Source organism: Colletotrichum scovillei (genome assembly GCF_011075155.1).
Source record: "Colletotrichum scovillei strain TJNH1 chromosome Unknown Contig00006, whole genome shotgun sequence".
NCBI classification, from domain to species: Eukaryota; Fungi; Ascomycota; class Sordariomycetes; order Glomerellales; family Glomerellaceae; genus Colletotrichum; species Colletotrichum scovillei.
This window is the reverse complement of record NW_023336264.1, coordinates 5,740,406-5,765,455: the sequence shown is the minus strand read 5'-3', so window position 1 is coordinate 5,765,455 and position 25,050 is coordinate 5,740,406. Positions and strand designations below refer to the sequence as shown.

At 51.3% G+C, this 25,050-nt stretch overlaps 7 protein-coding genes across 7 annotated transcripts; 4 read left to right on the top strand and 3 right to left on the bottom strand.

Moving 5' to 3' along the window:
• Window positions 1–380: 380 nt before the first annotated feature.
• HER10_EVM0001969 (transmembrane alpha-helix domain-containing protein) lies at window positions 381–1,866 on the bottom strand. The gene is made up of 2 exons (XM_035471701.1): window positions 1,091–1,866; window positions 381–1,026 (listed from the first exon to the last, which is right to left on the bottom strand). Exons 1-2 carry the CDS (start codon window positions 1,613–1,615, stop codon window positions 481–483), a joined length of 1,071 nt encoding a protein of 356 aa, XP_035332224.1. The 5' UTR covers window positions 1,616–1,866; the 3' UTR covers window positions 381–480.
• Window positions 1,867–8,814: 6,948 nt separating this feature from the next.
• On the top strand, window positions 8,815–10,283 carry HER10_EVM0000734 (uncharacterized protein). Its single transcript, XM_035470503.1, has 5 exons — window positions 8,815–9,093; window positions 9,160–9,196; window positions 9,259–9,329; window positions 9,391–9,572; window positions 9,629–10,283. The coding sequence occupies exons 1-5, from the start codon at window positions 8,893–8,895 to the stop codon at window positions 10,248–10,250; spliced, it is 1,113 nt and encodes a 370-aa protein (XP_035332077.1). The 5' UTR covers window positions 8,815–8,892; the 3' UTR covers window positions 10,251–10,283.
• Window positions 10,284–12,184: 1,901 nt separating this feature from the next.
• On the top strand, window positions 12,185–14,212 carry HER10_EVM0009974 (uncharacterized protein; the record flags this gene model as incomplete). Its single annotated transcript, XM_035479444.1, has 1 exon — window positions 12,185–14,212. The coding sequence occupies one exon, from the start codon at window positions 12,185–12,187 to the stop codon at window positions 14,210–14,212; it is 2,028 nt and encodes a 675-aa protein (XP_035333177.1).
• A 1,635-nt stretch (window positions 14,213–15,847) lies between these two features.
• Window positions 15,848–16,528, top strand: HER10_EVM0013177 (uncharacterized protein; the record flags this gene model as incomplete). The annotated part of the gene is made up of 2 exons (XM_035482541.1): window positions 15,848–16,133; window positions 16,247–16,528. The coding sequence occupies exons 1-2, from the start codon at window positions 15,948–15,950 to the stop codon at window positions 16,526–16,528; spliced, it is 468 nt and encodes a 155-aa protein (XP_035333596.1). The 5' UTR covers window positions 15,848–15,947.
• A 641-nt stretch (window positions 16,529–17,169) lies between these two features.
• HER10_EVM0008301 (uncharacterized protein) lies at window positions 17,170–21,239 on the bottom strand (the record flags this gene model as incomplete). Its single annotated transcript, XM_035477828.1, has 2 exons — window positions 17,170–20,102; window positions 20,180–21,239. 2 exons carry the CDS (start codon window positions 21,237–21,239, stop codon window positions 17,170–17,172), a joined length of 3,993 nt encoding a protein of 1,330 aa, XP_035332980.1.
• Window positions 21,240–21,930: 691 nt separating this feature from the next.
• HER10_EVM0004708 (uncharacterized protein) lies at window positions 21,931–22,809 on the top strand (the record flags this gene model as incomplete). Its single annotated transcript, XM_035474342.1, has 1 exon — window positions 21,931–22,809. One exon carries the CDS (start codon window positions 21,931–21,933, stop codon window positions 22,807–22,809), a length of 879 nt encoding a protein of 292 aa, XP_035332531.1.
• A 186-nt stretch (window positions 22,810–22,995) lies between these two features.
• Window positions 22,996–24,720, bottom strand: HER10_EVM0011063 (uncharacterized protein; the record flags this gene model as incomplete). The annotated part of the gene is made up of 1 exon (XM_035480505.1): window positions 22,996–24,720. One exon carries the CDS (start codon window positions 24,718–24,720, stop codon window positions 22,996–22,998), a length of 1,725 nt encoding a protein of 574 aa, XP_035333331.1.
• Window positions 24,721–25,050: the final 330 nt, after the last annotated feature.

Here is a 25,050-nt window from a genome sequence, read left to right as displayed (position 1 = left end):
AGCCTATTTCCATGGAAATTCTATGTCATAGCAGGAGCAGGTGTGCTATCAGATAAAATCTCGCTCCTACTACTCATTCTGGTTTGGGAACCCTCAATTGACAGTACATGTGCACATGTACCTCTGGAGCGAGAAGAGACACCGCATTCGAAGCTGTCTCTATTATCTTAAGCATGATCTAAAGATCACAAGTCACAACTTCCAGCAATGACAAGTAATACTCGTTAAACTGATTCAAAGTTTTCATCGATGGGAAAGAAAGAGCGTAATATGTCAAAAGAGCCGTAAAACACTCGGCTCAAATTCATTATCTGCGTGTCCAGCGAATCCTAACGCCTGGCCCTCAATATTCACATGGGCCGTCTAGCCCTCTCGACCCGCTGGCACTGAATGGTATATAAAAGGAAGAGAACGCTCTTATGCCCAAGTCCCCACCACGCCGATTCCATCGTATTGCAGTTTCATTCCATCGTTCTGTTTTCATCTTCTTCCATGGTCGTCAGGGAGTTGAGCTGGGCCAGTGGGTGATGTATGGTGTCCTGAGTCCAATTCGTACCGGGCCTCGGTGGGAGCTTCGTAGATTGGATTTGCGTTGGCTTCGGCAGCGTATGAGTGCGGCTGTGTATGGCCAAGAACCTTCGACTCTTGTCCGCCGTAGTAATCGTTTGCTGGCGAAGGCGAAGAAAGTGTCGAGGCGTTGATCGTACCGGGGCTGTGTTTTCCACCGACCGTGCTGCCATCGTGGCCAAGCTCGTGGTGATGTTCGCTCGGCTCGACAACTGCCTCCTTCTTGGCCTTTCTGCGACGCCACCAGAAGAAGAAGCCAGCACCTAGGAGCGCGATGGCCCCGAGGGAAACGCCCACACCGATGCCGGCGGCGGCGCCCGACGATAGGCCTCCTGAGGACGATCCTGCTCCCGCTGTGGAGCTTGCGGTGGCGGACCCGCTGGTAGCTGTAGGAGTGACGGCGCCCGATCCTGTGCCGGTTGCTGTGGCTGTTGCCGAACCAGTGCTAACGGGGGTAGTCTGAGCTTGTAGGTTAGCCTAGAAGTCCCAGCCATAACTTCGTTGACAGTAAAGAGAGACTTACGTCTGCTGAATAGATGGTGGAATAGGCACCATCGTTGACAGCTTTTGAGCTTGTCATAATCCAGTGCTGAGCAGGTTGACGAGCCGAAACATTATCGGAGCCCTCAATCTCGCTCGACATGAAGAGATTGGATCCTGGGTGAACATCGAGCACATAGCCTGTGCCATTTGCAACATTGGTGAACTTGTATGTGCCTGGTTCGCTTGCCCATTCAGTAACGTCCCATTGCTGAGTCTCATCCGACTCCGTTTTTCTCAAGCACCCTCTTGTGCCACTAGGATGCACCTCCGCCGAGCTCCAGCACACGGAAAGCTGTTGGCTCACGCCGGCCGAGCTCAGTCTCATGAGATACCGGCCGGTGTGATTTGGCACTGGCTGAAATTGCCACACCGCATCTGTCTTGCCGAAAACCCTGAGGCCATTGTTGGTATCTTGCAGGTTGTTGTTGAGTGGTGTTGAGACGTTCGCGACACGCCCCTCTGAGATGGCGTACCAAACGTTCGAGTCCAGTGTCACGGCCGACATTGTCGCTGTCTCGTTCTCGACTTTGTAAGCAGATGCTACAATGACTCGATTGTCGTTGTCGACTGCCTGTTGCTCTATCCGCGTATATGCAGTGTTCGCAAGACGGCGAGTGAGGCTCCAAACGTCAAAATCAACCCAATATCCGAACGATCACTCATCAAGAAATAAAATCCCCAGGAGACGAAAGATGGAAGGGAAAAAGAGGATTCAAAAGGGCAGAAACTCATACAGACATGCAGGGGGCCCCGGACAAGGTGCCGACCCCATTATTAAAAGGCATCAGCATTGGAGGCAGCAGGGGGTCAGATTGACTACACCATCTCAGGCGGAGAGGAGCGGGAGAGACACGCCAGTCAACGGGTGGGCTGGGGATTGGCTTATTTGACACTCCGCCCCTTGACGCCACGAACCAATTCATGAAGGATCATCGTCTCTTGAGGTGGCTCTGCAGCGGTAAATTTGTTCCTACTGGCCAACGAATGATTGGGTACAACGCTGCCGGTGTATCTGTGACACTATGTGGCCAGGTCCAGGAAGGACGAGACTGGCGACATAAGCACACCAAAAGCTCACACCAAAGTCCCCTCAGGACGGCGAGACAGCATAAGATGGGCGTGACGTTCAGGCTACAATGGCGGTCGACGGTCCTCTGCCTGTTTCGCGGAAATCCTGCAGGCCCACTCGCGCCGGCATTTGCTTGGCAAACCTGGGCGTCATCCTGTATACTGAAAGAAGAAAAGATGGACGCGATGCTCGTGATAACCGCGACTTGGACAGAAAATTCACCAAGAGGCGCCAAGTCTGCGTCGAGGCTCCACGGCGTCAAAGCCAACTCTTAGTTCCGATAACCTTAAGAAAGAGTCAGCCACGCCGCCGTTGATGACAAGAAGTGAAACAAAACACAGAGAAGCCAGAAAACCAAAGGTGGGCGATAGCCGCCATTCGAAATTTAGCAGCGGGAGCTCGAGAAACCGAGCCAAACCGCTTGTGGGCGCAATTATAAGATAGTAAGCGCTAGCAACTCAGCCCTGTCTATTTGGGGGCGCGAAATGGTCGTCAAGGCAAACCTGGCACCAGGGAAACCCCAGCTGGGTCGTCATCCCTCACATTCGGCCTTGATTGGATAAGATGGGCGACAACCGCGCCCGTCCGCAGTCGGAGCTTGGACGCTGATCAGTCTGCTCGGATGCCAAAGTCCGACGGGCCTTCAAGATTCAAAGACTTGAGGACGTTGTGGGCACGGGAACACCCCCTCGGGATCCCGTCGGAGTCAATCACGTAAATTGTAGTGCAACCTTGAGGCTACGAGGTTCTGGTTCGTGAGAAAAAGATGAGAAGGCCTCTTCCTTACACAGCATGTTTATCCGTAGGGCCCAGGTTCTCTGCCAGGGCCCAGGGGTAGGTACCCAACAGCCACATGCATGCTCGTGCATTTTGGTTGCCGAGGGCACAGCAATATCCCGCAGGCCTGCCAAGCTCATGCGCCATCTCACCGGGTTCTGCCCGCACGTTGAGGACCACGCGAGAGTTGAGCTTATTGCCGCACCAGCAAGCTCTTTGAAATTATGTCGGATCGTGCTGGGCTTTCAAGGAAGAAAAATCACCAGCATCCCATCATTAGTTGTGTCTGCTGGAGATCATCCTTCCTGATGTCCACCTCATTTTTGCGCGACAGGTCAACAAATGCCAAGGGCTCATAATTCTGACCGATCTTATCTTCTTGGTCGACCGAGTTCCGTTCGACTGCCTTTCAAGTACTACCTAACTCCCCGTCAACTCCTCGTATGACTTCCCATCATTGCCGCTTATTCCCGGGGTTGATCCCGCTCCCATTATCACCAAGCGTTGCGTCGACAGCTACGAAGGGGAGGCAAATGGACTACTTACTTTTGCCGGCCCAGGGCTTGCGTTAGGCATGGTTAGGGAAGAAAAAGTCTTGGTTGCTCAAGGGTATTGGCCTGCTCGCATTCGTTAGATCCTACGAAGGCTTTTGCGACTGATCGGCTCCTCCTGGAGTGGCCAGACGAAATCTGACAGACACGGCTTCCAAACAAAAAGGTTTTAGAATCCAAGACAGTAGATTTGGGCCCCTGGAGATCGGTGTGCATTCTGACCAGGCCTCCTTCTTCTTCAAGAAGACTGAACTCTATGCAATGAGAGGCGGGTTCAAACGAAGCTGTCTAGGTAGTTCGGTCTACCTCGCTTTTGCCCCATTTTTTCAACTTCGCTTGCGGTCTGGAGCAGTCCTTGATTTGCAGAATCATTGACTTGGCATCAGCTTCAGCGGATGCTCTTCCGGCTGACTGCATTGCTCATTTCCACTGTGGTAACGGAACTTGACTTCACCATAACGCGCGAGTTCTCAACCCAGTGGGTAGATTTGTCATCGTCGCGAGCCTGATGTCATCCTCTTTGATGCGGTTTTATCGTGCAGGTGAGCGAGCTCTTATTTAAGTTAAACACATGGACCACAGCAAGACTCTCAGAGGCAATCATCCCTTCAATCACTGTAGCTTCCTCTCAAGCTGGCTTGAGGAGATTGTCGGCGCTTTCGCAGTGCTTTTGTTTTCTTTTTCTTCCTGAGATATCCTTTAATAATTTTATGAACAAGCCTTGGCGCTTGGAGGGTGTGACATCAACCAGTGGAGCTGAGCTCACCAGATTGACCCATTTCAATGAGGTTCATTAGGCAAATCCTGTCTCTCTCATATCCGCCAATAGCCCTCTCAGATCAGCACAAACGCGTATTTGATTGAAGTAGGTGCGCGGGCTCTCCGCGTACTCTAGTCAATCCACTCATACACTGGATGAGACTGATTCTTCCTGCTGAAGTAAAAGTCCCAGGTCAATCTCAGACCGCACGCTTTCATCAGGTCAAAAACGACAAAAGAGAATCTTTGGACCGGCTGCACCAGTAGACCTGAAATAATGACGTGTCACCCATATTTCAGTCATCATCCACATCACTGGTCCATCTCGCTGCATACAGGCTTGATCGGGCAGGAGTAATGTCTAAGGCTACAGAAAAACAAAGATTCTTGACTCCGCCGTTAATTTCTGTCGTGTGTTGTTGTCACCGTCACTGCTTTTGTATTGTTATATATCGGAGTGGCTATGCAAAGTGTTGTTTTCGTTTCGCTCTGTTTCTGATACATGTACTCGCCAGGTAGGTACTAACAACTGTTTAAGGTTATGGTGTTCTAAGGACTCGATGCTGATACATCATACAATTGTATACACTGGGCAAGGCATTTATGAAGTACTTCATTCCTTGAGCATAAAGAGTTGGAATCCGTCCTAGCACATGGTGCTCTTAGAAAGTGCAGCATTCATTTCGCGGTGTATCTGTGGTCGACTTGATAGCCTCGAATATCTTCTTGTCTTGGCATCTAGACTTCCTCGGCATGAGCCATGGGTTCAGCAGTCAGAACCTCAGCGGTACTAGGTACAATGATCGTGAAGCCCTATTCCTTCATGTTATCGTTGGACTACTAGCCACAGGTAAATTACAAGTTTGTGGTGTTACTTATGATGGTAAATGTAGATAAGTAAATCAGCAGGCGCGAATTACTTTGGACGTTGAAAAAGTTCATCGGCGACCGCGACTGGAATCTCGGCGAGGTGTTGGCTATAGCAATGGCCACAAGATTTCATCTTTGGAGATCGGTCGGAATCCGCCATCAAACACGTAGAAAGCAACCTAGTAGACAATATTACAACTTGATAATCAAGTCACGACTCAAAGAGGACTTGACACTCACGATGATCAAGACTAGACAGATACGAGCTCGAAAATGGCATTTTGTCTCAAATCCTGTACTTTGGAAAGTTGTGTCTGCCTGGAAGGGTCTTATTGAATCTCAACCCGAATCAACACCCCGGAACCATAAGATCGCGAAAAGAAGGAGCAAGTCAAACTGCGTGCCTAGGTACTCTCTGTATATCTGGGAAAGATTTAAGGTTGCCTTCTGTTTGCTTCACCACGACCTACCACTTCCATTCAGACAAAACAAATCAAGGTACGTTCAGATAGTCCTGGACATGGCATTGAAGGTACGGATGTTTGTTGGACGTGAGCTGCGAATGGGGCGGAGTCATAAGCCCTTGAATAAACTTCAAGTATGCACCAGCATCGCGGATTGAACGGCTAGGTAAGAGCGGGCCGGGAATTTTAGATGCTGTTGCATATCGTGTAAAAGAATGGATCAACCCATGCTGTGCTTCCTGTTTCAAGTTTTCTTCTGCTGAGACATGTTGCGCCATGCTCGAGAGTTGCCAATCTGCAGTCGACAACGCTCAGTCCCAACATTCTCTCCTAAGCCGACGACCAACCATTTGTACTTACAGGATGTCAGAGGCATCTGAAGTCGTTGTTGAATACGCGTACGACCACATGCCGACATGGTACCTACAGTGGGTCGACAATTAGAGATCACCGCGGGAAAGATACACCAAGAGGCTCCTCGAGAAATTGTAACCCTTACCTAACATCCCAGAGCTTGGTTGTGTTTCTGGAGTTCCTATTTCAAAGGTGAGTCGATAGCTACCACCGGTGCACAAGTTATTGCCAATGACGTCTCAATCAAGCAAATCAAATTGGCCCAAGCCCGTTTCCCAAAGGTCAGGCTAGTATCGGGCGACATGCTCACACTCACACCAAAGCCTGAGAGCTTTGATGGTACAGTCAGCTTTCCTATTTCATCTTCCGCAGTCGAAACTGAAGACTATGTTCACAAAGGTCACAAAGCACTGAAACCCAGAGGAAGTCCTACGCTTAGCCTTGCAACTATCGATGAGGAGGAGATATATGGCGAGTTCCTTGGATATGGAATGTTCTGGAGCAGCTATGGCGTGGGCGGGAATCAAACACTACCGAAAGAGGCCGAATTCGACATCATGAAGGTGGGAGTGTGTAAACAGGCGATGTGAAGCTTGAGGAAGACGATCGATAGTTCGATGCTGAATTTATGTGGGCTATGGTTTGAAAGGAAGATGCTCCAGCTAGACCCAACGAGGTAGCGACGGTGAAGCCGGACGAATAGCTCATATGTAATTGATCATGGACACAATTGAACTGAGATCTAACATGAACAATGATCGGACTTTTTGTAGCACTGCTCTCGACATTTTTGCTTTCGTGGTTCAAATTCAACGTTCTGTTCAAGTGAAGCAATTGCAAAATGCCTCTCCATGGGTCAGGCTTCTACTAGATAAAGTACTTCTGCAATTGACAATGCCTCAAACTTCCGGAGACCGCGGAAAGCCGCTAGGTACTATAGTGCCAATTTCGATTGCATAGGATTTGATATAACTTAGCGTGATTCGCGAAGAGCTCCGCCAACATTCTTTGTTCACAACCTCTCGTTTCAGCCATTGGACCATCTACCGTTCTTAGCTAAAAGTCTAACACCGACCTTCAAGACCTGCTGTCAAATCGTAGGCCTCTCTATTCGTGAACCTGGCCGTGCAGTGGTTGACACATGTCTACCACCAGACAGTTTTGGGATATCGAGTACTTCGTCGTCAGCTGTCTGTCAAATTCCCTGGTTCTGGTCAATGCAACGTTCTGAAAACGAATTTACTCAGGCTAGTTTAGAACTAGCGCTGTTGGTGTTTCACTGTTCCCCCACGCTTGACTCTGAAAGAAACACTGCAGGCCAGTGCAAAATCCCCACATCTTCAGTTCGTACCGGTCGAGCTTTTGGACATGGCCCCTGGTAAGTTGCCCCCTTAGAAGGGAGAAATTCGACACAGATCTCGTCTGTGGGCAGGATATTATTATCATAGTAGCCTGGTCTGTAGAGGCACATGCACTTTTACGCCATCCGAACAGTCACATGCGCGCACCGTCACCGCACTTGTTCAGGGCTTCATTAGGCGCGAAGCTCGTACAAGTAAAGTGTCGAGGTTTTGCCTCGACGTTGATCTGTTCGGAGTAACAGTCCCGATCGAGAAAGTTTGAAAACTTCTAGAGCTCAAATGGAATTATGTCCGCGTGGCACGTAGTTGTAAACCTTCATAAACTGTGGCGCAACGAAGTTGAGCCGTTCGATTTGCCGGTCTTTGGACTAAGATAGCTATTAGCGGTCCAAGCCGTGGCGAAGCATCTGGTTCCTAGCTTACGGCCAACGGCTGCGGCAGTTGACAATTCGCGCGCTCGACTGTGTGGCCCGTCACCTCCCGGAATACGGAACGCAGAGTGTTCTTTGTCATGCAACCCGCTGCCCCGTGCATCCTCTGACTCTTTTGCAGCTTCAGGCTCAGGCCATTCGGAGGACCGGAATGGTTTTTCTCCCAACGAAGCTGCCTCGGCTGGTATTGAAGACAGTCCGGCGCGGTAATGCTACCTTATGGGGGCCCTCATTTGTCGATCAGTGGGGGAGCTTAGACTGCGTTCTGTGCGGCATCGCGAGGGGCTATCCGGGTGATCATGGTGCCCAACGAAAGGCTTTTTCGTTGAACTTCAAGTCACATGTATGACGCGGCGAAGCCTTCCATATCTTTCTTGTTCTTGAATTGAATTTCTCGTCACGTCTTTATACGGCGAGGCAAGAAATCATACATCCTCATCTCGCATCTCAAGGGAAAGCGCCCTCCCTGCATTGTGAGAAAGCCATTCACCACTTCAAACCTACCAAAAAGAAGAAGATCGACCCTGCAGCTGTACCAAAAGCTGAGAGTTTAGACCCTCGATTCTCTCGCAGATGCAGGGTCATGACGCGGGACGCCACTGGGTTTATTGTAATGGTGTCTACTAGCGTTTTTTCCGTCTCAAATAGGGCGGCATATCCTTGACTCGAAGTTGACTCAAGAGAGACAAGCTCCAGCTTAGACCGCCTTGACTAGCTTCTAAGTGGGACCTTGACAACCTCAAGGCCTATTAGCTTCATCTCTGACCACAGCTAGCTATACAATTTTGGAAAGCAAAACGTAGCGTGAGCGACGGTAAGGTTCTGACGGGATCTGTCAAGTTTGCCAAGCATGAGACATACTAGGCACGGAAAAGGGACAGCGCCTACCGGTGTCGAATCTAAACCGTTGACACATTGAAGGATTCCTCAGTCCCAGGCACACCCGTCTCTGTCCGTTTGGCACTCTCGATTATTCTTTTACATAAACCGCCTACCCCACCTCCACCAGATCGTCTTTGCAATGAGGGTTTGGAGCTTTTTTCCCTCTTCACTACCGTTGAACCCGAAGAAACATCACACCTGGATCCCGACAAAACTGGACCTCCAAGCTTGGACATGTGACCGCCTTCAATCTCGATATCCACGATGAGATTTCCCCCGGCTGAAGTCATCTTGTCATGGCCGGCTCCGAACTACATTGATCCCGAGCAGAGGGGACCGGCACTTCTGATCATCGAGCTGACGTCGCTGAGCGTGGCTTTGATATGTTTGGCTTTGCGACTTTACGTTCGACTATTCATGATACGCAGGAGCTGGTGGGATGACTGGCTTATGGTTGCTGCTGTAGTAAGTACGACGTGCTTGGAAACCTTCACCTCGATGAGAGCCAGGGACTGACTGCCTTATTTAAAGGTATTCTGCATATCCGTTACAATTTGCGTAATACTTGGTAAGATTGCTTCCCATTTTCGGGATTACAAAATAGATGATAACTGACATTACCTCCTGTAGCAACTCAACTGTATGGATGGGATCTCCACGTATGGGACCTGACACCCGTACAGCAGAGACTGGGCCGCCAGGTAAGGTTCATCGGGTTTTGGCAACTTGAGATTGGGCAAAGAGCTGACAGGAATAACGCAGGTGTCTATCGCTGGCCAGACTCTCTTTCTATTCGCTTCAGGCCTCTCGAAGCTTTCCATCCTCACGAGCTATCTGAGAATAGCCCCACTCGGATCATGGTTCCGAAAGCTGACATGGGTCACCATGGGCTTTGTATTCGCCTTGATGTGGATCTTTCTCATCGTTCTATGGACTCAGTGCTTGTAAGATGACTACTTCGTGCCATGGAATCTTCGGAACAATGACTGATTTCGTGCAGACCCGCGTGGCACTACTGGGACCTATTCGTGGAGAATCGCAACTGCATCGAAGAGTGGCCCCCTCTGGCGGGCCAAACCATCACCACAGTCTTGACTGATTTTGCCGTCTACATCCTGCCTATGCCTACACTCTTCAGGCTAAGGTTACCCATGATGCAAAGACTTGTCCTCATAGTTCTCTTCAGCCTCGGCACAGTCGTCGTAGTGGCCGGTATCATGAGGACATATTGGGCCCATTTCGTCGAGAGGGAGACTTACGATGTGACATGGGATGGGTTTGAACTTTGGATCTGGACGGCTCTGGAGGCAAATCTTGCTGTGGTATGCGGATGCGTGCCTGTTCTAAGACGTCTGCTGCCGTCGATGTCAGACGCCAAGGACTCGCATGTGTCTGAAAGTGCAGCTCCGCCGACGATTGGATCCGGCAAGAGGCGTCAGCAAAAGCTGGACGATCTCGAAATTGACGTAGAGAGCCATTCGCTAGATCACGCCAGTGCACCATCAACTACGGATGGCGAATTTGTTGAGATGCAACCAGCACGTTCAAGTCCTGGATGGTCCCCAATACGGGATCCTTGGGGCAGGTCAAAACTTCAGCAAACCCATATGGGAATGCACTGATATTACCTATCTTTGAGTGAGTACATATAGCGCTAATACTTTTGTAATAACGAACCCTTCCTGTTTCTATGGAAAAGATTAACCGAAACATCGTCTTGGAAAGACAGCTTACGGATTTCTTCGTGCAAACTCGCAAGCGTGTTTAATCTCATCCGATTTTCTGTGTTCGAGAATCATGCAATGTAACCCCCTCTTGCAAAGGAGCTGCTCGAAACGAGGAATATATTGCAGCTCTCGGATCCTTCGGGAAAGTGCACCGCGATCCGTGGATTAGAAACAGAAGCTTGTGTTACAAAGGTAAACAAGTGAAAAGGATTCAGCTTGGAGGTTCCAGCCCTGAATCAATCACGGCTTCATCAGAACAGGAATCGGTTGACGTTCTCATTTCCTCTTTTCGCGCGCACAGGTCAAGATGTGGTTTGTACGACAATTTTGAGTGTGCGTGGCAAAATAAAAGTCCATCCATAGCAATTGAGGAGCTTAATCCTAGCTTCCGTCAGTGAGACTCGTTCTTCAAACCCAGCATTGATTCCAGGGATGAACCCAAATCAGCCACGGATATTTGAAGCCTATGAGAACGCGTGGCATCAGAAAGTACTATTTCGAGTCAAGGAGTCTACCTACGGACTTGCGATGTTTGATGGGCTTTGATAGAGGAATCACGTCCACCATCCTCAGCTCGCATGTAGAACCCCTTCTACCGCATTCTGCAATGTCGGAATCATGTGCAGAACGTTAACATCTTTTCTACAAGTAGTGAAAAGTGCCTGTAGACTTCTACGAGCAGCGGCAGCATCTCATTCCTGTCTGATAATTCAACACAATTATAGGCTCGATCTTGTACTGACTTTGACGTGTTTGCTTGACCTCCCATGGCAAGGTCACTTGGCCCCAGGTTAGCACCTGTCGGCTAGCACGAGACACGCAAATCTCACTTGGGCGAGGTGAAATAAGAGTTATGACCGCCAGGGCTCCAATAGAGGCAGGCAAGACACGTGGAAACAACGTCGATCCGTAACTGTATGCAACATGTTCACGCATGCGCCATCCATGCCGAATGCAGATAGCCGCACGGGTTGACCCGACTGACTTAAGCGACGGCTCACTGCTCAGGTGCAAACTCCCATTGCCGCCAACCTCTAGTTCCACAGGTTTAATAATGCTACGGTACATCAAGTTGTCAACAAATTAAAAGGCAGCGCATGCGGCTCGTACAAGTATATGTTTGCATTGTCGCTTGAGGATTCCACGTGCGACAATGATGATTGCCTACAGTCTACAAACCTTTTCGTATTGCCCCACAGTACAATTTCTCGAGCCCCCATGCCCAGAGGAACCGTTCGTGATAGCCTCAAACCTACCTCTGTCATCTCGTATCTATGAAGAAGTAAACGTTGATCTTTTCCTCGGTAACCGTTAGTCGCCCGCCCCCGCGAAAACCGCGTCTGAGTCGGTCGCGTCCCATTCGCGCGCCAATCGACCGAGATGCGGGGACCCCGGTCCCCATAATCACCCCAGACCTGCCCCTGCCAGTCGCCATCGTCATCGGTTCTGCCCGTGTAAGGTCACGGCAGTTCTGGATCCCGTCAGGGGAAGCGGCTCGGTTCGATTGGTACGGGTGTGGTTCTTCAGGGCAATCTGCAGGCACTATGCAGGTTCTCATTAAGCGCAAGTCTGTTAGACACGGAAACTTGAGTTGCGAAGCCAAGACCGCCGGATCATGGGACCAGGAAGACGAAGTGGCCCAGTTCGTGTAGCGTTCACGAAAACATCGATCTAATCAAGTGATCTGCCATCAACAGCCGCAGTGCGGGCTGATATATAATGATGGAGCCAACTCCTTTACGAAAAGTCCAGAGCTTTGGCCTCAGCAACCTCAAGCCTTTCACTCGGCTCTCTTGCATCAGCTCAATTGCCTTACCAATCTTCACAAGATGAGGGTCTCCGCAACCCTAGCCGTGATCCCTCTCAGCGCTCGCCTTGCGCAAGCTGCTTTGGATGTCGACGCCGTCACCGAGAAGTACTTCGGCAACGACGCGCCTTGGTACAAGAACCGCATCCCTCTTTTTGAGTCGAGCGATACGGAGATCACCGACGTCTACTACTACCGCTGGAACCTCTTCCGAACTCACCAGCGCGATGTCGGCACCAAGTACGGCTACATTACCACTGAGTTCATCGACAACGTCGGCTGGCAGACGCAGCCATGGGCCTCCAACAACTGCGCCGCCATATTCCACCTGTCCGAGGGCCGGTGGTGCCGCGACCCGCGCTTCAAGCAGGATCACGCGACCTTCATGTACAGCGCGGACAGCAACCCCCGCCAATACTCCGAGAGCTTAGCCGACGGCGTCTGGAGGAACTACCTGGTCGACGGCGACCCGACCCTCGCCATTTCTCTCCTCGACGATATGCAACGGGTTTACAACCAGTGGGTGGGAGACCACTTTGACGAGGCTAAGGGACTCTTCTGGATCGAGCCGATTGCCGACGCCACGGAGTACACCATCTCGAGTATCGATGCCTCTGGCGGCTACGATGGTTTCTTCGGGGGTCAAGCATTCCGCCCCACCATCAACACCTACCAGTACGCTAATGCTCGTGCGATTGCCAAGACTGCTGCTCTCAAGGGCGGCCTGGACAGCGTTGTTGAGGAATACAATACTCGTGCCCAGAACATCAAGGACACCCTCCAGAGAGATTTGTGGAACTCGACGTTCGAGCACTTCATCGATCGGTACCAAGTCGACAACGAAAATGTCACCTACTGGGACTTCATCCGCGGCCGTGAGCTCGCTGGTTTCGTTCCTTGGGCCCATGACTTGCTGGATGATGACGCCAAGTTTGGTGAGGCATGGAAGCATGCGCTGAACTCCGAGGAGCTCGGTGGTCCCTTTGGCCTGCGCACTGTTGAGCCTTCGTACGAGTACTACATGCGTGTTTGGAGATACGAGGGTACTCACACCGAGTGCCACTGGAACGGTCCCTCTTGGCCGTATCAGACAACTCAGGTCTTGACTTCCCTGGCCAACGTTCTCGACCACTACCCCAACACTGCGGCCCACGTCACAGTCGGAGACTACACTCGTCTGCTCAAGCAGTACGCCAACCAGCACTACAATAAGCACTACGGCAACATCCTGGATATTGAGGAGAACTACGACCCTGACACTGGTGAACCGATTGTTGGCCTTGGACGTTCGCACCACTACTTCCACTCTGGTTACGTTGATCTCATTGTCACCGGTTTCGTCGGCATTCGTCCCCGCGAGGACGACGTGCTTGAGGTCAACCCCTTGGCCGACCCCTCATCCATCTCTTACTTCCGCGCGGAGCGTATCCTCTACCACGGTCGTGAAGTTGCCGTTCAGTGGGACGCTACTGGCGAGCGCTACGGCGAAGCAGGTCTCCGAGTTGAAGTTGATGGACAGGTAGTCGCCTCTTCCGATAAGCTCGAGAGACTTACCGCCGAGGTCACACGCGCGCCGGTCTCTGTCGCGCGTCCCTTTGACCAGTCCGTCCAGCTCCAGGCCACCGAGCCCCTGCCCATTATCAACGCCTCCGTCCCGAACTACGACATTAACCGTGTTCACGATGTATTTGACGGCCGCATCTGGTTCTGGACCCAGGACACCATCGCCAACGGCTTTGATACTCCCGAGGGTAGCACCGCCGAGGAGTGGGTCAGCATCGAGTTCGGATCCGCTGTTGAGGCTGCCCGAGCTGAGATAGCTTTCTTCGCAAATGAGGAGAAAGGATTCGATGTGCCCGCCAGCTACAAGCTGCAGGTTCTGAGTGGTGAATGGACCGATGTGGCTGATGCGACGTACGATGCGCCGTTGGCCAACGGTATTACCAATGCGAAGTGGACTGGAGTGTCTACCCAATCTCTCCGTATTCTCGTGAAGCCACAAGATGGCAAGCGCGTTCGTCTGGTTGAGCTGAAGGCCTTCACTGAGTAGAGCATTAGACTTCATTGAAGTTTACAAACGAAACGATCGAGGGGCACATAAAAGTAGATATTTGGATGGAAGACCAGTACATGTTATTAATTCTAGTACATAATAATTGAAGATGGAAGATTGGTGCAAAACTTTTGCCATGAGCAATTCTCCAAATCCTCCAAGCACACGGTGAAATATCTAGGGACTTTTGACAATGGATTGTCACTCATGAAATTGCAAGGCCGGGCAGCAAGTTCGGTTCCTTGAGCCTTTTGATACGGGCCTTGGAACATCCCTTGTCCAAAAGCCGTGGTCCGAGAGCGAGTCGTCTCATTCATGGAAGTCATTGGGAACCCCGCTCGTGGTCATCAAACCCGGGGTATAATGATTTCATTAAGCCACCGAATGTCAACTCTATCACTCACTACGCCCACATTGGAGGTTGCGGGACCCATCTTCGCGAATATGAAACTTCAGCCGAACTATAAAAAGGCCGCCAGATGGGTCCGACTGACGAACGACACTCATCGCATTAATATCTGTAGGGCTGTGCCTCGCTCAACCGAGTCAGCCAACACTCGGTCTGCTCCGAGTTCGTCGGTATCCCACACGGAAGGCCGCCTATAATGAGGAGATTAATTAGCTTCGGAACTAATTGACGATTCTTACTTAAACTTCAGTGATCCCATTTCTGAGCTTGACTACGCAGTGCACATTTAATCATCTATATCTCTATCTTCTACTTCCGAAAAGGGCACGGTTCGCTGAGCAATTAAACATTCAAGTCAACACACTTTCATATAAACATGAAGACAACATCTTTCTTTCTCCTTGCCACCCTCGTCTCGAGCGGTCTTGCTCTGAGCATCCCTTTGAGACCGCCATCGAGTCTCGACAGTCGAGCCGAAACACACGACGCCATCGCACCAGAAGACATACTCAACCCCGTTGTTCGACCACGAGAGTGCGAGGAGCCAGCTGAGCCCGCAGAACCGAGCGAGGCGGATAGGAAGAAGGGCGCCAAGAGACCAGCGAGGCCTTCGCGACCTACAAAATGCTGAGATCTGCCTTGGCACGTTAATTTGATCAAGACAAGGAAGAAACCTAGACCACCGAGAGTTGAACACAAGTTCCTGATTATCGCCACTCATATCTCATTGGATTTAGCGGCTTGTCTCTTCTCCTAATAGTTCTCTCAATACCTCCAGTCGAGTTTTCGCAATTCTGAGCATCAAACAGAAGCCTTCACGCATTTGGTGATCAGCTGGATTTTCGGTGAACCCACCGGTGAAAATTCACTTTGATTCAAGTAGAAGCGTATACGGCCATACCTTACACAGGCGCTCACTGAATGGAAGATGCTGCCCTTTCCATCCTCTTGAAGTGCTTTCTTCAACACCTGGAGTATGCACCAAACCGCCAAGCCACCAAAGAGCACCTTGGTGTTTAGTGCAGGCAGAATATGCAGGTCACACCAATAGGGTGCCTGACTGTGACTTGATTCGCTCACGCCACGGTCCTCCGGTTCAACTGTGCAGCAAACCCGTGCAACCCGCTGATCATGCCTCTTTTCCCGCCACACTAAGGACACATAAGGCCTAGGTTCTCCCCCCGCAGCCCATTCTTCCGATTGATTCCTCAATTGCCTCGGCCAGTCTCTCAACATCCAACGTTGCTCTCTGCTTCGCCGCAAGCATCCGTTTTCAGTCGTCAGATTCAGAACACATTTGAACTGGACACAAACCGAACGAACATGGAGAACAAGGTGAATCCCTCAATGGAGTCCATCTCATCGCAAATGGACACGGAGGGGAAAAGCCGGGAAGAAATGATAGCCGAGTCCGTCAAGAAGAACGAAGACGTCCAAAATCTTTATCCTCAAGTTGACTTCAAGGGAGCCGTTCTTGAGCCTACCATTCATTTGACTTATGATATTCAGGTAATACTCTGTCAAGTCCTCTCATGTCCTGCATTCAACCTTGTTCTTGAAACGAAGACCGCTTCCAATATCAGCCCTCAACAAAAGCTTGGCCTTATCCTGACTGGTTTTAGGAACACGTTGACGAACCAAACCAAAGAAGATACAATACGTTGATTGCGGAGATGCTTGAGCGTACCTCGGAGCCAGATCTAGCTGAAAGATTACTTTGGGAAGCGAGGGAGTGTCTCACTGGCTACCCAGACATCTTGGCTCAGTTCGATGCGATATTTCTGGGCCAACGCTCTGCTTCAAGTGTCATAAGGGAACTACACGAATGTATGATGATGAAGAAGACGGTGGAAAGGCGGATGAGTCAACAAGTTAATGACGTGGAAAAAGGAGAAATTTCTTAATGATGAAAGCCTTCCGTTGTCTCAATAACCTCTGCATGGCTATGGTTCTCTACTGGCCAACAGTCCTCTCTATCGTACCATTCGTGGTTTATCGAATACCACTTTGAACCTGACCTATTATTGAATCGGTGTCGAGCCGATAGAAGAGCATGCCGTTGAAGTGCGTCATGGACTTTATACACATGGAAAGTCCCCAACCGCGCATCAACAACAACATACTCTTCATAGAAAAATGACTAGAAACAACAGGTATTTGCTCCTTTCTCGCTAAGGATCGATCATTCCCAGGTTTAGCAGTAACCTTATGACAGATTCGAGGCAAGATACGCATCTCAGCCTCTGTGCCCCATCTTGTCTTTAAACCGATATTACGATCGAGTCATTGTAATATCATCGTCATCTTCTCATGTAATACAGAGTTGAGAGTTCAGGACATATCATAGATAAATTAGGTTGCTATATATACGATACAACGATCACGGATTAACCGTTTTGTCTCAGGCAAGTGCTACTCGACGTTGCTCATACCTGTCTTCTGATGGCTTCCCATTCTTTCCCTTGAAATCTTCTCTTCACTTTCCCCATGGCGCAATAGACCCCCGTTGCTCGAGGTTCTCACTTGATATCTCCATAGAAATCCCTCAGATACCGCTCAGCCTTTCGAGAAGCCTGATCAGCCAGACACTGCATCCGACCTCCTTTGCTACAGTAAGTGGCGTCATGCCAGTGTAATCTGAGAACTTCACGTCTGCACCATGCTTTACGAGATCCACAACCATGTCTTCCTTGCGAAGACGTATTGCGTAAATCAATGGCGTGATACTGCCTCCTGACAGGTCAACCTTTGCTCCATGTTCCAAGAGCAGCTGAAGGATTTTCCTATCTCGACCGAATACAGCAAACGCCAACGGCGTGTTGCCATTCACGTTCAATACGTTGAGATTCGCCTGGCTGTCAAGGAGAAATTTGGCAGTAGCATAGTGGGGACCCATCACCCACGGTTCCGCAGGCACTCCTTGGCGGCGGTCTCTTGGTTTGCGATATGCCCCATTCTCAACGAGAAGTCGAATTATCTCTTCATAGCTGAAGGATGGCACAAGTTTGAATGCTGCATTGCCTCCGTGGGTGTTGTGATTGGCCTTCGGTTCATCGTCAACGAGAAGCTTCGTGATAACCTGATCGACTTTGGTGAGTACTGTATCGAGACCACCATTCATATCGACTGGTATCAGGCCGAGCGGTCGGCTTCTTGCCTTGACAGACGTGTCACCCTCTATCCTGGTCCTGATGCAGGCGTGATGTAGTGCTGTCATTGTACCTCCGTTGACAGCATTGACATCAGCACCATTCTCGACGAGAAGCCGGGTGATCCTCACATCGCCAGCTCCAGAAGCTGAATGTAACGGTGCATCGCCATTCATGTGCTTGGAGTTAACATCCGCTCCATTCTCAATGAGCAGCTTAACGATTGCTTCTGACGGGTCAACTGTGTACCTGCCCACTTTAGAAGCTTCGTACAAGACTGTGGATGAATTTTCTCTCCTGGCATTGACATTCGCTTTGTTCTGAAGGAGAAGCTTCACTATCGCTTCCCGGCCATGCATGGCAGCATATGAAAGGGGTGTACGTAGACCTTTGTTCATGGTCTCGACGTTGACACTTGCTCCAGTCTCTATGAGAATCTTTACAATCGCTTCATGGCCTTGCTCAGCAGCCCGGTGCAGTGGTGTGAGTCCTCCATGGTCACATTCGCTCACATTATACCCGGCTCGCAGAAGAAGCTCGACCATTCCGAGCCGACCGTTCTGAGCTGCCCAAGATAACGGTGTTCGCTGCTTGAAGTCTGAAAAGTCCCTTCTGCGTGTTAAGCCTTCTATGATGTTCGTTCCATTGTAGATGACGGAGGATGTTCCCAAGAGGGCGGCGACTGATTTGCTATTCCCTTGAGCCAGGGCAGCAAAGAGCGGGTAGTTGTACCGGTCCTCAGATCTACGTCGCCAATCTCCGCCTTGTATCATGGGAATGAGCCTCGAACAGTCCATTTCTGAGCAAATGTAGTATAGGCTCGCTTGAGGCGTATAGTGACGGATCTTGTACTGCTCAAAGAGATTAAAGATCGAAATCCACTTTTGGACTGGGAATTCAGACAAAAATTGGCGTTGAGAAATGCCAGCGGCTGCAGCATCGGCATGGGGGAGCACATGCTGGGCTGCATACTCCATGAACGGGAGCTTTGTTTCCTTATGTACGTTGTAAGGACGACGGAAAGCGACTCCAAAGTGATGTTTTATGTACGCGCTACAGCAGAGCTTCAGTTTCTCATGACCTAGGAGCTCCCAATCGAAGCCTAGATCAGGCCAGAGTTCCGTAAGTCCGCCAGCTTTGACAAGATAGTCTTTGACAGATTCGTGTATGAATTGTACTGTTGGCTGCGTAGAATTGGTGATTTCTGCCAGCCCCTTGGAGGCACTAATCACGCATCTCTTGGCGCAAACTTTGTCTTTCGGGCTGGTGACTGCCGGGGGATCTTCGTCAACGAGGCCGCACTGTGATAGACCAGACCAGAGTGCGTGGAAAAGCTCCAAGGGTCGTAAAGGCCGTTTGGCGCAAAGGATCCAGATGACGCACAAGAAGAGGCGCTCCATGTCCTTGCTATCGCGCGTAAGGATATCCTTGAATAAGGCGCCCAGATCGCTCGGTAACTCGACAAGCCTTTTCTTCAAGGCCAGCCCACCTTGCGAGTACTCGGTATTGAGCATATCAACGACTAGGATCAGCCAGAGAAACACCCCCTTCGCCTTTTTGAGGAGTTCCGGTTGCAGATATTCGACGAGAGTAGGGTCGTCGATTCGTAGGCAGCTTTTGACGTAATTTTCCATGTCCTGCGCGTGACCTTCCTGGTTTTCGAGGATCATCGATATCCCCACTTTGACAACTATGTATGGATAGTGCCGACTGGAAAAGCAGATTCGAAAGGCAATCTCTTCTGCTGAGGCTTCTTCAGCCAAGTCTTCGAATTCCCGGACCATATCTGTGACTTGTTGCTCATCGCATTCATCCAGAGCATCGATGAAGCAAGTAAGTCGAAGTTGGCCAACTCCAAGGACAGCTTTAGAGAACAAATCTTTGAGAGTGTCTAGGCTGGGACAACCTTCATTCTCTTGTTGTGTTGAACACAAATCGCAAAGTACAGATCGCAGTTGAGGGTATCCCTGGAACAGCTGGAACAGCAAGGAGCGATACATCCCTTCAATTGATCTTTCCAAATATTCGCCCCGGGCGTTGAAGAAGAACGAAATTACAAGCGGCGACCAATGAGGGTCCTTTTGCATTTTCGACAAGGCGAATTTCATGATAGTCGACTTTCCAGCGCCGGGCTTGCCACGAAGCCAAAGAAACCCATGGTGTAGTTTGAGCTTCTCTTCGTTCAGCCATGCGCAGTAATCTGGGTGCTTGATGAACCATGCGCATGTCTTGTTGTGTGCTCTCTTCACAGTTAATCGGCGGGAGTCCATTTGATCAAACCTCAGAAACTCCATCAGCTGGGTCTGTTTCTCATGCTGGTCAAGCAGGGCTTGAGCTGGGAAGAATTCTTAGTGATCAGACACGACTCCCGGATGGTAGAACACGGATACATACGAGGGCCAAAACGAGAGACAGCTCGTGTCCCGGAGTCCGTCGAAGGGAGTACGGAGAGTAATTCTCTAGCATATGCTGCGGCTACAGCTGCGGCGTACCTTTGCCAGGCCTTATTCTTGTGAGAATCCGCATAGTCGCAGATTCCACGAATTGGTAGGCAAGGAAGAATATCCATGATGCCAGCCGCTTCCATTTCAAAACATACGACGTCTAGGGTACGAGCAGCAATGTCTCTTTCGGTGGCGTTCTTCATGACTTGGTTGCCAGATGCTATCGCTCCATAGTGAATGGCAGGGTCATTGTCCGATCGTGCACGTCGAGGCATACGTTTCGTTTCATCGCAATCGTCGCATGACGCTACTGACTCCGGGTGGTCGTACGTTGAGAGGAAAAGGCGATCAGGATCTATCGGACGGCCGTAGTGCGGAAGTTTTTGGAACTTTTCCTTTAGAATCAAGGAAATATGGCTCGATTCTCGGTCGTGTTTGGCCCGCAAGACTGTGATGACTTTGCCAAAAGAGTGGTGAAGGGTCCTGGCAATCGCCGTTCGTTGGATCTCGGCACCTGCCACAATCTTTCCCAAGTCATATTGCATCGTTCTCGTGCCAACAACAACATCACCCAGCCGTATATCCCTAGCACTGCTCGGAACACCACCTCCAATGCCTACCATCAATGCTAGCCGAGTTGACGGAAAGGTGCGGATCAAGTTGGTTACCACGTTGGCCGCATTGTTCGTGCCATATTGGTCCGCTGGTAGGCATGTGATGACAACATTATGTCCCCCGATGCTTCCTAGCGTGTATGTATTGGTATCGACAGTGTAGGTATTGCCGTAGGAAGCGTAAGAAGGGAAGACGCCGTGCTTCTCATCTAGCATAGCTTCTGCAGCTACCAGCTCCGTGGGCAACGCGCAGATCCATGCGATTGTGTAGCGGTGGTACTCTGGCGGTATGTCATCGATGGGACGTTGCGTCTCGCTATCCCAGTTGTCAAGGAGAGTTCGTTGTCGTTTGATTGTGCCAGGATAGCCACAGCTAGTGTCATCGATCGCTGGGCGCTTGCCATCCATCGTGAACGATTGAGTAAGACTTCGTCTGTCACCGAGAATCTATAAGTCGTACGGACGGTTGGAGTTTGGTTGTAGTTCCTTGATCTGTGGTGAACGATGGGGAAAGCAGACAGAGAAGGCATTGAGATGAGCAGATGAAAGTAGAAAAAGGTCATGGACGCAAATCAGGCTGTGAAGGTAACAGCCACGCAGCAGGAGGCAGGCTGTCCGCCTGTTCCCCAATCCCATGCCAAACCATTCGCTCAGCCGCAATAAGAGCAAGCCGGGGTAAGAACATTATGCAGGTGAGCCTGGTTGCTCGTTGTTATTGGGCGCCAGCCCACCGCCACAGAACACGATACACCAGCTGAGGTTGAAGGGACGGAAAGAAAACGGAAGTTCAGCTGGAGAAGGTTCGAAGAGTAAGACTGACGATCGGGACTCGAATACCATCCTTGATTCCAACGTCTGACGCAATCGGCAATCATATGCTGAAGGATCCGGTCCATAGTGAGAGTATCCCAAGAAGGGAAGGTCATCAGCACGACCAACCAAACGGTTCCCCGCCACCATGCACGAAGAATCCTTTGTTCAAGATGTCGCGAATGTTACTTGAATGCTTACTCCCGCCGCCCTCTGGTTCCACTGCTGTCAACTTTTCGAACTGCTGTAACGACAGAGACGGATAGTAGACACTGGCGAATGTGACCAGATGGAGCATCGGAGCGCATTAATACCACGGCAATCGGACTGGGAGAAGGTTCGAAGCACCGAGGATGATGAGGATGAGGCGAATATATTCCCCGGAGCAGTATCCAACGACCCCGAAGAAGCGTCGCATTCCCTCCTCCGCTCTCGCGACATCAAACCCCCATCCCAAAAACATCACCAACCTCAGCCAAACCGACGAAGCATTACAACAACCTACACCCGCCTCGCCCTTCTCCTCACCATAACCCTCCTCCTAGGCGCCGCCCTCTCAGCCCTGGTAACAACAATCCTCACAACCCACCTCCGCACCCTCAACACCTCCCACAGAAACGACAACACCCTCGCCTCCCCCAACGACCCCTCCTCCCGCCCAGTAACCTACCTCCAAACCGCCCCCTGCGGTACAACACCAGCCCAAGCCCGCGCCGCAGGCTGCGAATTCGACCTCATATCCTTCAACTGGCTCCCGCCGCAATGCCACGACGCCGCCCTCGCCGAGACCTTCGAAGCGGAGCTCGTGGAAGCGGGACAACTCGCCTGGTTCACGGACGCGAACCGCACGGCACCGTCGTTGACGAGGGAGCAGATTATGACGGGGGAGTTTAGCGGCGTGTATGTCAGCTTGGGATACCATCTTCGGCATTGTACGGCCATGTGGAGGCGGATGCACCGCGCGCTGATGCAGAGTCGTGGTGGAGAGGGAGGAGGCAGTGGCGGGTTGGAGAGGGTTGATAGTTATATTTGGAGTTATCATCATACTAGGCACTGCGAGGAGGTGCTGTTGACGAGGTTTGGTGAGGTTGACGTGGGAGAGGTGTTTACGACGGAGGTGAGGATCAAGTATCCCGACTGCGGTGTCATTTTGGGGCCTGTGGATTGAAATAGCATATGCCAAGAATGACAATGAGTTCCAATTGATATGAGACGCGGTGGTGGTTTCTCTACGTCGCGGTTGAAGTCGATGAGGCTTTGGTGGAGGCAAGGATCGAGATTCCAAGTTGTGAAGCCGCCTTAGACCTATCAAGTGATTGACGTTCAGTTGATATGCCGAAATGAATGCAGAGTTTCATTTCCCATCATCTATCGTCATCTTCGCAATCGTCTCCGCCCCCTCACTCGCAATCCAACTCTGCAAACTCGCCTCCTTCTCAACCTTCCTTTCCTGCCTCGTCTTCAACCTCCACCCCTCCCCATCCTTCTTCTCACCACCACCACCACCACCAGGCGGCATCACCTTGGGCTTCGCAAGCAACTTTCTCGAAAACGGTATCCGCCAAATATGCGGCCCGACCTCCGTCCCCGTCACCCGGTTCGTCTCAATCACGGTCCTCAACCTCTTGGCCGCCTCCCAGTTCGACGTTACCGTCGTCAGCTTCGCCTTCCACCCGTACAAGAACGAAGAGACGTTCATGGCGTTCAGCCCGGACCCCTTTTTCCCGACGGCCAGCGCGACGGCGGGGAGTTGGCCCTCAGCGACCATTCGCTGCGCGTCGTCCCACGAGACAGAGTCTACAATCTGCACGGGGAGGCGTAGGTCCTCAGGGACAGGGTAGACAGAGAGTTCTTGAAGTAACCTCACCCGCCGCGCGCGATCTTGGTCGGTCCCCTCAGGCTCGTCAGCCTCGCCCTTCTCAAACAGAATCCTCGTCCTCGCCTTCTCCTCCTCAGTCCCAATATCCCCCACAATCTTGAGGAACGTATCCGCCGCCTCCCTCGTACAAACCAGCGTGCGGCCGGTGATAGCAGGATACAGCGTATTCACCAACCGCGGCCCATTCTCAACCTCATCCGTCGCGTCGATCCGGTGCTGCTTCGACCTCAACAGCTCCGAGTCCGGTCCAATCGCCATGTGACTGAAATCCGACGCCAACGCCATAAACACCGAGCAATCCACATTCACCGTCGACGTGAAATCCTTGTAATAATCCGCCTCCACAAGATTCGCAATCGCCTCCTCCAACGGCGGTGTCGGTTCCGTCAAGATCCCAGGACCATTCGCAGTCTCAACCACGAGATCCACGTCCCCGTCGCCCATCTTCCTCACCAACCTCAATAAATGATCCACGGCCTCGTTCTCGCCCTCAGACACCCTCGACATGAGTATCCTCACCCTCGGCCTCCGATAATCCTGATACGACGTCCTCGCCGCGGCAACCATATGCCTCGCGACCTTGGCGACCTCGATACTATCCTCCGTCTCGTCCCTCAAAATCTCCAACATGGCCTCGTCCGCGCTCTCGTCCGCGAAGTCCTCCTCCCAATCCCACCCGGCGTCCGCCATCTCGTAAAACAGCCTCCGCTCCGTCGTCGTTACGACTTTGACCCAGTCCGCGCCGCCATTCACAACTAAATCAATCACGGCGCTCACGCTCTTCCCGCCAACGGTCTTGTAGCTCAAGTCCCTCCTCATCCCCGTAAGCTCGCAACACCTCTTCGTGACCTCCCACACCGTCTCATAAAACTTGTAATTCGACGCATCGAGCCTCAACCGGATCCGGCTATCCAGCGCCTCGATGTCAACTCCTTCTTCCTCGCCACCATCACCATCATACGCCGCCACCATCTTCTCAAGATGCTTCTTCTCAGAAACAATCAGCCGTTCAAAGAAGCCGAGCCCGGGAACAGCCTGGTTCCACGCCACGGGCTTATGCCCCGACGCAGGCCGCCTCTCGATGGCAGCCTTGAGCTGCTCAAGCTCATCGAGCAGGACCGTAATGCGGTGGATGATGAACTGGCATTGCTGAAGCAGCGTCGTCTCAGGATCCGGCCCGAACTGCGGAAATGTTGCCATGCTTTCTGCTCGGCGGCGGAGATGCAGGTGGGCAGATTCCCGGCTCTGGCGGGCGTAAATGCAAATTTGATCCTACGCGGGGTTAATGATGGTCTTTCAAGGGCATGGATGATAAGTTACCTTGGCGCTCTTGAAAGAGAGTTTCCCTATGCCCACGTGTCAACTCCTCGTGCCTCGCGCAGCTGGACAGTCAAACTTTGGTGAAAACTGACGGGTATGACTGATAGACGTTGATACAATGGCACAGCGCCGGACCCGTGAGCAGAACAGGCAGCTGAAGTGTGTGGGTCTGCCGGTGGGGCTCCGACGCGGGGCCGAGAACCGGACCGC